The following is a 15,701-nucleotide window of genomic DNA, read 5'->3' as shown; positions in this document are numbered from 1 at the left end:
TTTTTCAGTTTTCATTTAACCAAAAATCTTTCTAATGTTTTGTATTTTTTGTTTGTTTTTTGCTAGATATATTTTGTGTATAATTTTGAAAGATACTTCCTTGATCTTATTGTTTAGACAAAATGTATTGCTGATTAACCACATTTTTTTCCATTGCACATCCCATTATCAAAAAAATTAGCAGAAGGAATAGTTAGCTACATTTACCAAAAGATGTCTAATGTATTTATTTCTAACAGCTGCTGTTGCTGCAGGTTAAAACGAGTGGATTTATGGACGGGGTTCTCCGAGGCGGGCGGTGCTTAGTCCGCCTCGGCTCTCTGCCATGACAGCGACATGTCCCGCTTCATCACCGTGGAAATGACAAACAGCGACAACAACAAAACTGTCATTTAATTATCATCTCTGAGCGCAGAAATTCACTGTAGATAAACTGAACGCACCTGGTTTCCGTCGCTGCTCCCAGTCCTCCTCCTCCTCCTCCTCCTCCTCCTCCTCCTCCTCTCCGGTTCTCCTCAGCAGGTCCAGTCCGGTCCAGTCGGTTCTGTTGGGTCACATCCTGGACCAGAGAGTCTACCTGGTGTCGGTGGTTTAATTGGTTTCACAGCGATGCTGCTGAACTGGAGCCGAGAGAATCACGACTAGTGTCGAGTCAGCGGAAATTACACAGCTGACATCCGGTCAGGACTTTCAAAATAAAATAACCCCCCCCCCCAAAAAAAAAACAACAAAAAAAAAAAACCCTGTAGGCCTATTTGAGGATTCAAAATTAGAAAATGTTGTTTCAGAGGAAAATCAAAGGGATTTCATGACTGGATGATATTCTATTGGTTTCAAAAGGACAAACACTTAAAAGAATAGTTCACCCAAAATTCAAATTTCACTCATTATCTAAGCTACTCCCCCTCATGTTGACTAAGGGCTGGGAGAAGTTTCAGAGTCCTCCGTGGCTTCTCTGAGTTACAGGGGGTCTCGGCGTAGCAGTGCATGTCCATATGACGGTTGCAAATGGATACCAACTGTCTTCGTAACAAAAAGACACACCAAAAAACATCCAAATACCTCCATGCTGCTCGTATGTAATGTCCGTCTTGTATTGAAGCCCCGAAATGCGGAATTATTTATTATTATTTGGATGTTTTTTGGTGTGTCTTTTTGTTACGAAGACAGTTGGTATCCATTTGCAACCGTTATATGGACATGCACTGCTACGCCGAGACCCCCTGTAACTCAGAGAAGCCACGGAGGACTCTGAAACTTCTTCCAGCCCTTAGTCCACATGAGGGGGAGGAGATAATGAGTTGAGAAATTTCAATTTTTAGTGAACAATCCCTTTAAAGGGATACGTCACCCAAAATTGATAATTCACCAATCATCTTACTAACCGTAATGCCAAGGAAGGGTTTGGAGAAAAAATGCTTTAGGAGTTCCTGGGGGGGTCCGGCTGGTGACGGATATTCATATTATAATAGCGGCGGATAGAGTTCACTTTTGAATCAACCAAAACACACACTACTACTACAACAAGGCTAAAAACAGAGATCAAATTAATATTTTCCTCTTCAGGACACTTGGGTCAGTACAGACGAGCAGTATCTGGATGTTTCATAGTGTGTGTTTCCCTTCCCTTTGTATCCCTATAACATTCAACATTTGTTTTTTTCATTTCATAGTCAGCTGTTGAAAAATTCAAAGTCTGATTTTGATGCTAAAAAAATTCAATCTTAGAAATTCATATTCAAACTCAGATGGCACAGAAAAACTTCCATAGTTGTGAAATAGGGATCACAGGAAGTGTTTATATGATGAATAAAGAAGAAATAAAATTAACATTGAAACACATTCATGTTATTAATGTAACATCGTAACAGAAGTGGACCAAGGATCGATCCCTGTGGAGCTCCACGTCTGATGGCGATCACTTTGCTTTGTCATTTAGGTCAATGGACTGGAGTTTGTTTTGTTTGTTGGTTAAAAAAACACACACACAGCAGCACAACAGTTAAAGCCATTATGTTGATAAAATATAATGAAAGTTATTAATGTTTGCTCTGATTTGTTATGACAGGTAGTATAAAAAAAGAATAGTAACTTAGAAACTAATAGGTGGGGTGGGGTGTGAGGGTTTAATTCTAATGTTATTGTTAATATCTTATATAAAAAAGCAGGCTGATTATATGAGATTAAATAACATTTAACAATTACACAGAATTTGTTTATGGTTATGATTTTTACCTTCCTGTTCTAATGCTGCTTGATTTATATGAATACTTTTATTTTGAAGGCGGAGTTTCACTTCCGGTTCAGACTGCCCCAGCTGAGTGAAGATGTGATCGGTGCAGACAGAAAATGAAAGTCAAGTAATTTGACTAAAAGAATAAAAGGATGAATCAATATTTTTACAAAGACGACAAAAACATTTCAGGTTCGTCTTTATCTTTTATTTTTGTGTTTTCTTAAAAAAAAAACATTTACAACTGAAATCACAGCCATATATAAATTACAACAGCAAACACAGTTATCTATTTTAAATTACACTCCTCTGCTCTGAAACCATCCCATAAAACAACGAGGTGAGCTGCAGTCGCTGCATTCAAATGTTCAGGTGAAGAAAGAAAACGCCGTTTCAGCTTCACTTCTCTTTCTTCTTTTTCTTCACTCACAGTTCAAATAAAAACAAGAAACTTTTCACTTTTCTCCAGTTTGACTCGACATTTTCACATAAAATAAGTTTGAATTCTGGTTTTTGTTTGCTCCAGGGCGACTTCTGCTGCAGCGGGGAATCGAACCTGCGACCTGTCAGTCTGCATGCTGCGTCATTTACTCATTATTGATGTGGATCAATAATAATAATAATGATAATAATGATCCTAATCTGACCTCAAACGAGCATTTTTAAGATGCTGAATGTTTCTTTTAAAGCGCCACCTGGCTGACACTCGGTGATGATGTCATCGTGTCCCTGTGGGCGTGGCCTGCTCGCTGTGACATCATCACTGTGTTACATGTTCGGTTCAAAGATCGTTTGTCGTTAACGAGACTAAAGAGGAAGAGGAAGTTGTTGAGACAGAACTCAAAGATAATTTTAAATATTGTGTTTCTTGAAATAAAAACTTTCCTTTTTTGGTTTTAATATCTGTAAATAAATTTAAATTTTGGGTAGAAAATTTTTTTTTTAACTGAATTTTAATTAATTGAAGTATTTTTAATGAATGAAACAAAAATAAGTATATTCAGGGACAAGATGGAAAAAGAAACTAGTAACAAAATATTTTCATTATTTCTATTTCCTCTAATATAATTTCTGTAAATCTGATTTATGAACCGTCATTATTGCTTCTTTATGTTTCTGTTGATTTCTACTTTTATCTCCGTCTTGTCCCTTTAAACCTGTGACTTTGTTTTATTTCGTCGTTCGTTTCTCTGATTTTCATTTATTTCTCAAACCTAATGATGTTCCTTTTTGTTTTCTTTTAAATATCTGTAAATAAATTGAAATTTTGGGTAGAAATTTAAAAAAAAATTTTAATTGAATTTTAATAAATTGAAGTATTTTTAATGAATGAAATTGTGTAAATGAAACTAAAATAATTATATTCAGGGACCAGATGGAAAAAGAAACTAGTAACACGATATTTTCATTATTTTATCTGCCCATTATTTTTATTTCCTCTAATATAATTTCTGTAAATCTGATTTATGAACCTTCATTATTGCTTCTTTATGTTTCTGCTTTTATCTCCGTCTTGTCCCTTTAAACCTGTGACTCAGTTTTATTCTGTTGTTCGTTTCTCTAATTTTCTTTTCTTTCTCAAACCTAACAATGTGAATATCGACGGTGTCGGTGCCGTAACTAAAAGTTCTTTACGTTACGACCTTTAGAATGGAAGTGCAGACTGTGTCGACTGAAGCTGAGTGAGCGTGAGTTCGAATCCCGGTGACGCTGCTGCTGCTGCCGCCGCCGTGCCCCGGAGCAAACGGAGAGTGGAGCTGCTGCTGCTGCTGATGATGATGGACAATCAAACTAATGAGACTTGTTCTGTCCAGTGTTTAAATCCAGTGTTTCACAAACATCACGAGGCGTCGACAGCTGAACGTCTTCCTCTAGTTTCTAAATTTCCCTTTAATCAATACCCAGGGGGCAAAGCAAAAAAACGGACACGGAGCGTTGTAAAAGGTTTGACACCAGAAATGATATCTAGGAACTTCAAGGATTAAAACCTGGGTGGACAACCCGGTCAACCAGCTGCTGGAAAGATACAGGGGGCTAAAACCCCGTTTTGGGGTCATTTTGCTGGCAAAATGATGTAAATGCAAATATTTAGGTACTACAATGGCATAAATAGTCATACAACTATAACATTTGGCAGAGAGTATCTTGACACATAGGGGGAGGCATGAAAAAAAGATTCTGGGGTTTGTTGCAACTCAATTTTAAGATATCTCCCTCAACATCCCAAAAAAGACCAAAAAAAGTACTGTTCGCCTGACAAATTCTCATGAAAATTATTATTTTTCAGCACTTTATGGAGAATATCTATGCTTAACATGTATATAGAAAATGTCCTTAATTCATAAGCTTCCATTTGAAACCAAGCTAGCCTTTCTATCTCAAAAGCCCCACTTGCTGTGGCCAACGGTCTTCTCTATCTATCTGTTCACTTTGGGGAGACCAGAAATAGAATGGTTTCTGATCATGTCAGTTACATGTAGTTTTTCACAATAGGTGTTGCATTGTTTGGAGGCAGCCTGTAGTTTTCCAGTAGCTAGTAGAAAGGCTATCTTGGACTCAAATGGAAGCTTATGAATTAAGGAATTTTTATATATATATGTTAAGCATAGATATTCTCCATAAAGTGCTGAAAAATAATAATTTTCATGAGAATTTGTCAGGCGAACAGTACTTTTTTTGGTCTTTTTTGGGATGTTGAGGGTGATATCTTAAAATTGAGTTGCAACAAACCCCAGAATCTTTTTTTCATGCCTCCTCCTATGTGTCAAGATACTCTCTGCCAAGTTTTATAGTTGTATGACTATTTATGCCATTGTAGTACCTAAATATTTGCATTTACATCATTTCGCCAGCAAAATGACCCCAGAAAGGGGTTTTGTCCCCTGTAGCTTTCCAGCAGCTAGTTGACCGGGTTGTCCACCCAGGTTTTAATCCTTGAAGTTCCTAGATATCATTTCTGGTGTCAAACCTTTTACAACGCTCCGTGTCCGTTTTTCAAAAAACTGGGATTTTGCCCCCTGGGTACAAATAAAAAAACAAAAAAAAACAAATTAAAAAACCTTTGACCTCGTCAGTGAGCAGCAGCTGTAACATCGTTAGTCCTTTTTCATCGTGGTTGTTACGTGGAAACATAAAATCCTAACCCTGCTGAAAACAACCACCTGACTAACAAACCCCTTAAAGTTAGTTAAGGCTTTCCTTAAAGTCTGAGTTCACTTTCCTTTAAACTAAAACAGCTGCACAAACACCCTTAAGTTTCACCCCTTAAATATTTAAGGGTTTCACTCATTAACACTTAATTCAGTTAAAACTGTTTCACAAAAACACCTCAGTGACCAAACAACTGCAATTCCCCGTGACCGACCGGCAACATGAAGAGTTTAAGGGTGAAATTTAAGGGAGTTCTGTTCAACATTTAAGGAAACGTAACGTGAGACTATAAGGAAAATCTTTATTTAAAGGGATAGTTCAACATTTTGTCAAATTGGCCCATTGCCATAATCCCTTTAGTCATAGCAGTAGGTTCGTTACCTTTAATTGTCGGTGCAAGCTGTTTTTTAGAACGGCGGAGCAGAGCCGTGAGCTGCTCAGAGCTACGCTACGGAGGCTCATTATGGGATTTCTTGGTTTCCCTCATCAAACTCATCAAATACACAATCCAACAACTCCACAACGCTCTGGTGGACAAGTTGTGAGCTGCACATTCACCACGCTATGAGATAATAACACAACGTTACCACACAGAGTTGTTTTAGAGGGAAATGCAGAGACTGATGATGAAAAACTGTCCCTGAAGGCAACGCGCATCAGCGGTTTTGCATGAATTTCCCTCTAAAACAACTCTGTGTGGTAATGTTGTGTTATTATCTCATAGCGTGGTGAATGTGCAGCTCACAACTTGTCCACCAGAGCGTTGTGGAGTTGTTGGATTGTGTATTTGATGAGTTTGACGAGTTTGAAACCAAGAAATCCCATAATGAGCCTCCATAGCGTAGCTCTGAGCAGCTCACGGCTCTGCTCCGCCGTTCTAAAAACAGCTTGCACCGACAATTAAAGGTAACGAACCTAAACTGCTAGGACTATAGGGATTATGGCAAGTTAGGGCCAGTTTGCAGAAAATGTTGAACTATCCCTTTAAGTGAGACTTTAAGGAAAATCTTAATTTAAAGGTGTTGGGTGAATATTGATCGTTAACAGGTCGACAGGTTCAGATCTGGAGGAGGATTAATGGACCAAAAACAAAAGAAACAACAAACGTTAAACACTCAGTTCTGTTCACAGGAAGAAAGGCCACGCCCCCTCCCTCCATCCTCGCCTCTGATTGGCTCATACAGAACGGTGTGAGGATGCAGGTGTGAAGAAGGGTGTGAAACAAAAAACCTCGTCAGCTTCCTGTTTGGTTCTGCTCTGCTTCCTGATTGGAGGATTGAGAGCAGGAAAAGGAAAAGGGGGCGGGGCCAGACCCTCGTTCCCTTTAAGCTCCGCCCACACGACACAAACTAACAGACAGACAAACAGACGACGACGTGTCCCGACGACGGCGAAGTTTGTTGATCCTTCCCGGTGTTGCACAGTTGCCACGGAAACAGCTGGTTCCTCCTCTTGCACATGCACCAGACAGACAATTCGCTACAGACGCACGGTTAAAGGGATACGCCAACATTTTTTTTCTTTTTCCGTGTCTTGCCTCACTCCCGAGTCCATGACCAGCAGATAGACACCATCCTTTCGACTGTGCGTGCAGTAACCATGGAGATACGCTTTGCTTATACGTAGGCTATGCTTTTACTTTGAAATAGGAAGCTAACCTACCCTCGATGTAGCTAGCTTGAACCAAAATAAAGCGTCTTCTTTGCTTGAACCCTCCGTTTTGACCGATCTCGTCCCGTTAGCGGCATTTGACCGCTGAAGATGCCTTACCGGAGAGTTTTGTCAGCTCTGAGACGAAGATCGGCCCGCCGGTTTCTGTTTAGAGTTGCTGAAGAGTTTCTCTGATGACTTTAGGTGGAGGCAGGCTAACACTACCCATACACTTCCAGTGTTTGAGCTAAGCTAAATAGCGACTTTAGGTGGAGGCAGGCTAACACTACCCATACACTTCCAGTGTTTGAGCTAAGCTAATTAGCGGTGCGCCAGCTATGCCCGTATCTCCCTTGTTACTCATGCACAGTGGAAAGGATGGTGTCTATCTGCTGGTCATGGACTCAGGAGTGAGGCAAGACACAGAAAAAAAAATAAAACATTCAGTTGGCGTATCCCTTTAAGCCCCGCCGCCGGCTCTGACGTCCACCAGGAGGCAGCAGAGAGTGACGACAACAAGCAGGTGAAGGCAGCTCAGTCCTGGCCCCTCCCCCTCCTGAAAAGGGGGGCGGCTCAGCACTCGAGGGGGGGGTGGAAGCTCCGTCTGCAGTCGATGGCTTTGGGACTCGGGGGCTGGACTCTCTTCCTCCGCAGCTCGTCACGGCCCAGAGAGCTGGAGAGACGAGAGTAGGCCGCTTTGTACTTCTTATCGAAGGCAGCTGGAGGGAGAAGAGAGGTGAGGGGGTTAACCTGTGATCACTGCATCAAGCTGAAAATTACCCAGAATGCTTCAGTCTTACCAACGTGGTCTTTGCCCATAGCTGCCAGAGTGAGGAAGAGGAACTCTCTGTACAGACTCCTGCAACACAAAACACAAACATCTTCATCATCAAGCATACATATAGTTTAAAATGTTCATTAGTTTTTATTTTTATTTAGTTATTTAGTTTTAGTGAGTTCAACAAGTGATGATACGACGGAGTATTAGGGCCACATTGACAAATAAAATTGACAAATAAAAAAATCACAAACTTCGAGAATAAAGTCGTAAATTTACGACTTTATCCTCGTAATTTACGACTTTATTCTCATAATGTTATGACTTTTTTTCTCGTAGGAAATGTACGACTTTATTCTCGTAAATTTATGACTTTATTCTTGAAGTCTGTGTTTTGTTTAGTTTTTCTCAATGTGGCCCTAATACTCCGTCGTATGATGAAGCAGTTTCAGTTTAGTTTTTATTTTAGAGGAACTGACCAGTTTTTATTTAGTATTAGCCTTAAATTTAGTTTTTTTCAGATACAGATTTTCCATTAGAAAGATAAATAATGAGATATAAATAACTATTTGGAGAAAGTTGATGTAGATTTTCAAAGGAAAAGCCTTTTAATGTTTTTTATTTTCACTGTGTTCCCTGTAAATTCAGATTGACATGGGAGGAGACAGAACACCTCACTGTCACTGTCAGAGCAATCTGATGTTGAATTTCAGAATAAAAGTCCTATAATATCTGTGCATCTCAATAAATTAGAATATCATTGAAAAATCAATTTCCAGTAGTTCAAGTCAAGGTTATAATAATGTTAAAATTTTCATAATTTTTTTTTTTTTTTTTCGTTTTTCAGTTTGATTTCTTGAAATAAAAAGCTTTAGTTTAGTTTAATTTAGTACAACAAGCGATGAATAGGGATGGGTATTGATAAGAATTTAGCGATTCCGATTCCATTATCGATATTGCTTATCGATTCGATTCCTTATCGATTCTCTTATCGATTCTCATTGGGTGAGGGAATAAAAGAGAAATGGGTTTGTTTGCATTAATGCAGTGGTTCCCAACCTTTTTTGGCTCATGACCCCTTTTGACATCACAAATTTCTGGTGACCCTCATTCAAGATGAGCAAGCTCAGATATTTGTATATGCTGCATTTTATTTTATCTTGATTTATTCAAGAAAGTGAATATATCAAGAATATAGTTGTTTAAGATTGTGAAAAATAATTAGTTTATTTATTTATTTATTTATTTATTTTTAATCAATTACTAGACATTTAAGGCGATCCCATTTGAATTCCAGGCGACCCCACATGGGGTCCCAACCCCAAGGTTGAAAACACTGTATTAATGGCTCTGACATTAAAAAAGTTGACAGGACCGACCTGCCTGGACAGGTTAACACTAGACCACTGTGGCTGTGGGGCAGCTGTGCTCACAGGAGGAATTTAACAATGTTTCCATGGTTTTTACGCATCTGTAGGTTATTGTTTTCATAACGTTCGTTTTTATGCGGAGTGAGCGAGTGAGCGAGCGAAAGAGAGAGAGCGCGCCAGAGAAAAGACACACGGCGCACCGTTTCACCTGGCTCCGAGCAAAACCTGAAAGGAAGTGGTTAGAATAAAGAGAGAAAAACACAAAGAATAGACATGTAGCCTGTTCAGGAGACGTTGTCCTGTCCTCACGACGTGAGGGAGGGAGGACCGGAGGGTGTCTCACAGGTTTAGTGATGAGGAAACGTCACTGTCAGCTGCATCTGTCAGCAGCTCCGCTCCACGCAGACACCACACTAACTTTATTTTGTGAGAACAAACGGTGACGTGTGGATATAAACACTAAGCACCCTCATTTATAATGAAGATTGATTTTAACGGAACGTTACGTAACGTCATTAATCAATTAATGCGCGAGTTTCTGAACCAAACGGAATCGATAAGGGAATCGTTAAAGCAGACACGCACACGATTCCAAGAATTGATCCAAGTTGGAACCGGTTCCGAAGAGGAACCGGTTTTCGATTCCCATCCCTAGCGATGAAGCAGTTTTAGTAACTATAATAGCCCTAACCCTTCAAGGTCTCACCTCTGTATCCGTGGCGACCCCGGCTGCTTGGCCAGCGTGTCCAGCAGCAGCGTGACGGCCTTGTGCACCTCGTTCATGCCGACCCAGCGCAGCACCTCCTCCAGGAAGGAGAGGGTGAAGGGGTGGTTGTGTCTCCTCCAGCCGTAGCTCCGCATCGGAACGCCGCCTGAAGGAACACACACAGACGTTAACACGCAGACGTTAATTAACACGCGTTAACCAGCGTTATTCATCTTAGGAACATCGGCTGAGTAGGAAACATTCACAACAGTCGCTTAGTCCGCGTTTTTCTAATCCGACGCCCTACACAGTCTGATGTGTTTTATTACCATGCATTTTTATTTCCTGTTCCAAACATCGTAAAGGAGACAAAAGTCATCGTCATGCATTGAGGATGACTTTGTGATTTCTCTCACTTATCATAAAATAAAAAGAGAAAAAGAAAATGTTGTGTCCATCCGTCCCCGAGAGGACGTCAAGAGCAAAGACACCTGATCGTTACTGAGCTGCAGAATCATCCATAGTTTATTTCAGGATGTCAGTGCTCCAGTTTGATAGATTATTGATTATTAGCTCAACTGGAGCCACACATTAAAAAGAAGACGACCAATTGCCATGATCCTGAACAGCGGCTGGCAGTATGTCTAGGATACACACACACACACACAAACACTGATGTAATTGGTCAGAATCAGAAAGTCTTTTCACGGATGCAAAAAACACAGAAAACCAAACTGTTCCGAAAACTTTAAAGACAGATGAAAGTTTCAGAGTCGGTGTAGAAACAAGATCAACACAACATGAGGTCGAATTTATTTTGAAATTTAGGACGAAAACAAAAACCACTGCCTCGGTTTTTGAAGACCGTTAGTATAATATGAGCAACATGAGCTGAGTTAAGTTAATAAGTTGTAAGTTAACCACATTAACATTCTGAACGCTGTCATCCTGAGCGCCGGTCGGTGTCTTACTGTGGATCCTCCAGAGGATGTAGAGGGGGGGCCACTGGTCGGTGTCGGGGGTCAGAGTGTCCCACAGCAGCCGCACCCGCACTGCTGAGCTGTCAGTCTGAGAAACAACACAACAACAACACAACAACACAACACCGTTAGTGTTAACATGCAACATTTTCAACTTTGTGCAAAGATACATGTGACTGTTTTGTTCTGCGTATTTTGTGCATTTTCCACAGAAATCTGCGATTTATGTGACAAAAGTGCGGCGATAAAATGCAACTGTGGCTGATTTATGCATCTCTAATCAGGTTTTTCTGGAGGGACTGTGTAATATATTTTAAACATGTGGATTATATTATTCATTTTCATTTTCATTGTGACACAAAACAGTTTCCCTCAGTAGATTAATTAAGTATTTCTGATTCTATCAAGAACTGGGTTAAAATTTCTTACTCAAACTCAGACTCCAGAAACAATACGTTTGATAATAAATATTGAACTTCTCTCATGTTTCATCATCTTGTAGAAGTCTGTGAATGTTTCTACTAAACTTCCTGTCTGGTTATTTTATCATCAGACATGAAGATGAGACCTGTGCTATTTTAGTTTTATGTTATTATTTCTTTTGGTACTATTTCATTTGCATTCATGTTCTGAATTGTTCTAAAAATATAAAAATATATAATATTATAGACTTGAACTGATACTATTAGTGTATTTTATCATTTATTTATTTATTTATTGGTTTATTTGGGTGGGACAATGCACATTAATGGACATATGTAAATGTGCCGGATTGTAGCAGCTAGTGCTAGTTTCCATCCGGTTAGTTTAGAGCTCTTTTTGCTTTTCCTTTTGCAAGTATCAGAGTATACGTGTTGCATAAGTGTTTTTATGTTTAACTTCTGCATCAATTCTTATTCCTTCATTGTTATATCTTAGGGTTAAATGGCCATCATATATGCTCCAATGGGCCTCTCGTCACCTGTGTGAAGCTGCTGGCCAGCGTGGAGGCTCGGACCAGCTGCAGCAGGTTGTTGGGGAGGCCGAGGCGCTGGAAGAACCAGACCAGGTTCCAGAAGATGATGGAGTGGCTGTCGAGGAACTGAGGCTGCGCCAGAACCGCCTCGCCCTCGTTCTCCAGAAGACTCTCCAGCTCCTTCCTCAGGACCAGAGGGCTCAGGTAGGCCACGGTCACCTGGGGGGCTCCGCCCACCGAGGACGCCTGGGGGAGGAGAAGAGTTGTGTGATCTTTGTTCTTGTTTGTCTTTTTATTATCATTTTATTGTATTTTTTATCTTATTTTATTCCTTTTTTATTGTTATTTTTAAATGTATTCATTCCTTTTTATTCTTTTTAAAGCCCCAGTCTGTAACTTATTTGGCTTTTTATTAGCAAAAATCAAATCTGTCTTTCATAAATCACAGCTGCATCCAAAGTAAAGCTTTCTGGTTCCTTAGAATGAGTTGTTACAGGGGCGGTGCGTGGCGCAGTGGTTAAGGCGGCCGCCCCATGTAGAGGCTGCAGTCCTCGACGCAGGCGTCCCCGGTTCGAATCCCGCGCCGGGCAGACCTTTCCTGCATGTCATTCCCCCTCTCTCTGCCTCCCCATTTCCTGATCTCCATCTCACTATGTACTGTCAAATAAAGGCGAAAAAGTCAAAAAATATACTTAAAAAAAAAAAAAAAAGAATGAGTTGTTACAAGTTGTTACAAATACATAAGTGGGCGACGCACCGAACCGAGGCGGCCATGTTGCATCGTGACCGTAGGTAACCACGGAAACGGCCTGTTAAAACTGTCACCACTGTGTAGTGTGAGGAAGGACGGAGGCACTGGTGTTGCATTCAGGTGCAGTCAGGCAGACGGCCGTCGGCAAACCAACCGGATGTCATTTTACTCCACCAGAGAAAGACGGTAAAACAATACCACATCACCATGACAACATGTTGTCACGCCTGTATTGTTTTGCCTCGTGCTGGCGGACCACTTGTTTACATAGACGCTTGTTTATCCTGTTACATGCAGCGTCTGTTGTCTGCATTTCACATGAATGCAACATCAAGAATACGTTCAGATATGCAACCGCACCGCTAGATGGGGGGAATTCCTACATACTGGGGCTTTAAGGTAAAAATGTAGCATAGCCACGGGAGAAATCCTGCGTAGTTCCTCTTTAAAGTTGCATTAAAACTTATCCTCCTGTTTTTTGGGGATTTCTTTTGTCCCAAGAAAAAATCTTGAAAACTTCAGCAACAGCTACCGTGGTGGTTCTGCTGTTCTCTGAGTAGCTGCTGGTCTCGGAGCTCGAGTCCTCGCTCAGCCCGTTACAGTGATGCTGCTGCTGCTGTGGAGCCTCCTGACCACTGGGGGGCCGCACCGCGCTCTCCACCTCGTCTTCCGCGTTCCAGTTGCTGCGCTCCGCACTGAGGAGCAAAGACAGAGAGAGGTTCATACACGTTTTAGACAAACAAACAAACTGGAAATACGACTTGGCAGCAAGTTTCCATGACAGCTGTTCCTCTCCTGACCACTAGAGGGGGCCAGTCTCCATAGACTCCCATGTGAAAATGTCCTTTAAAGGTCCAGTGTGTAATAATTATCAAGGTTTATTGGCAAAATCTGAATATACTACCCATGAATATATTTGTATAAGTGTATCATCACTATAAAATAAAATTGGTTTGGTTTTCATAGCCTTATAATTCATATTTTATATCTACATATAACAAGGGTCTTGCTTTAGAGGGCGTCTCCATCTTGCGCTGCCATGTTTGTGTGGCAGCCTGAACGCCAAGGCATAGTATAGTGAGAAGTTTTTGAGTTATAAATCATTTCCGCACAAGGTATTTTGGTCCTCGGAGGCCAGAATCTGAACGCTAGATGTCGCTGTTTCCCCTCCATTTTACACACGGGACCTTTAACTTTACAGCAGATATAAACCTGGTTCTGGTTCTGGTTCTGGTTCTGGTTCTGGTTCTGGTTCTGGTTCTGGTTCAGTACCTGCTGACGGGTCCGAGGTCGCAGATCTCAGCGTTGAGGAAGGGGACGAAGGAGGCGGAGCAAAAAGGACACGAGGAGTTGAGGTTGGAGTCGTCTGACGTCCAGCCCGCCATGATCTCCTCATCGTACACCAACGAGTTACAGCTGCGACACAGAGAGCAGCTGGACATCAACACCTGGACACAGAGAGAGGGGGGGGGGGGGGGGGGGGGTCAGAGAGAGCACAGCCCTGAAAAAGAGGCTTTTTAAAAACTCCAGCCAGAGTGGAGATTTTGGAAAACTCCGTTTGCACATTTACATGTAAACAGAGAAAAACGGAGATTTGGGTAGCTGACGTCTAACCGTAACCAAAGAGAGTAGTGGAGTATCTTTGCTGTGTACCCTAACCATAACTTACTGTAATAAAATAAATAATAATAATAAAATTTAATGCAGACTGATGTGTTCATTGTAAAACATTTATGTATTGATGTAACGTTAAATGTGGTGATTTCTGTACATCCAGAGCCCCGAGGCAGCGCTGCTCTTCTGTCCAATACACACATGAAGCTTCACTTTTCCTTCAAACAAACTAATGCTACTGCCACAATTGTTAGATTTCATCAATGAGACCAACATTTATCTCCTAAAAATAATTTAAACCTCTAAAAACCTGCAGGTAAGTTAATTAGTGATCGTTTTCTCCCCCCGGGATGACGACGGAGGTTGGCCGGCCGAGCAGCTCTCAAGACCGGCTGCTGCCTCTGTGATGTTGTGGTCATTGCGGAGCTTCACTTCTCAGAAAAACATCGGAGCAAACTTCTAAACAGCCGTCATTTGGATAAACTGGCCGTAGATTTGGGATCTAAACAGTGCGGCATTCTGATTGGCTAACGTGGGCTTGAGCTTCTCGCTAGTCGCTACACTGCCACCTACAGGTTTGGCATGATCTTGACGGCATATATTCACGGGTTAGTGTAAACGAAAACTTTTCTGAAAACGGACTGGTGTGAACGCAGTTTTTTTTGTAAAGGGAGAGGGTGAAATGTCCGTTTATGAAAATAGCCGGGCACGTGTAAACGTAGTCACAGAGAGTGGAGGGGTGCTGGTGATACTCACCTCTAGACCCGCCCCCTCCTGATTGGCGTCCCAGGACCGGCGTAGAGGATAGGCCGGCGTGGGCGTGTCCGTCAGGTCCAGGTCGCTTCCCACAGACAGAGAACTCTGAGTGGAGGAAACAACATGGAGGCTGATTAATGAACGAACATCTGGACGTCACCACAGAGGAAACATCTGGGCTGTGTCTGAAATCCCCCTCTACTCACTATATAGTGACCAGGCCATGTTGTAGTGGTGTCCAAATGTTTAGTGATTATTAATGTTCACTATCTAGTGACTGAATCTATCCCACAATTCACCGCGAAATGTAGTGAACATCCGATGGTCACTAACCGGAGCAAGATATCCCATCATGCATTGCGGTCACGGATTGACGCCGTTACCACAGCGGCCCAGAGCGACCGGTGTAGCTACCAAATAAATGCAGCTACCAGATAAATGCAAGTAGTGACCGGTGTAGCTACCAAATAAATGCAGTAGTGACCGGTGTAGCTACCAAATAAATTAAGTAGTGACCGGTGTAGCTACCAAATAAATGCAGTAGTGACCGGTGTAGCTACCAAATAAATGCAGTAGTGACCGGTGTAGCTACCAAATAAATGAAGTAGTGACCGGTGTAGCTACCAAATAAATGCAGTAGTGACCGGTGTAGCTACCAAATAAATGAAGTAGTGACCGGTGTAGCTACCAAATAAATGCAGTAGTGACCGGTGTAGCTACCAAATAAATGAAGTAGTGACCGGTGTAGCTACCAAATA

General features: G+C 41.4%; 1 protein-coding gene across 2 annotated transcripts in view; it reads right to left on the bottom strand.

Moving 5' to 3' along the window:
* Window positions 1–7,500: 7,500 nt before the first annotated feature.
* The window catches only part of dennd4b (DENN/MADD domain containing 4B), a 74,058-nt gene continuing 65,857 nt past the window's right edge, over window positions 7,501–15,701 (bottom strand). For both annotated transcript variants that reach the window (XM_085803156.1, XM_085803155.1), the window contains exons 22-29: window positions 14,944–15,048; window positions 13,846–14,021; window positions 13,106–13,268; window positions 11,829–12,068; window positions 10,859–10,955; window positions 9,888–10,053; window positions 7,834–7,892; window positions 7,501–7,752 (exon numbers count right to left, since the gene is read on the bottom strand). In XM_085803156.1, coding sequence (XP_085659282.1) covers window positions 7,607–7,752; window positions 7,834–7,892; window positions 9,888–10,053; window positions 10,859–10,955; window positions 11,829–12,068; window positions 13,106–13,268; window positions 13,846–14,021; window positions 14,944–15,048 — 1,152 coding nt within the window. In that variant the 3' untranslated portion in view covers window positions 7,501–7,606. The remainder of the gene's footprint in view (window positions 7,753–7,833; window positions 7,893–9,887; window positions 10,054–10,858; window positions 10,956–11,828; window positions 12,069–13,105; window positions 13,269–13,845; window positions 14,022–14,943; window positions 15,049–15,701) is intronic.

This window comes from Trachurus japonicus, chromosome 16 (assembly GCF_045865225.1).
Source record: "Trachurus japonicus isolate A0001 chromosome 16, Traja_1.0".
Classification (NCBI taxonomy): Eukaryota; Metazoa; Chordata; class Actinopteri; order Carangiformes; family Carangidae; genus Trachurus; species Trachurus japonicus.
This window is presented reverse-complemented; position numbering and strand designations above follow the sequence as displayed.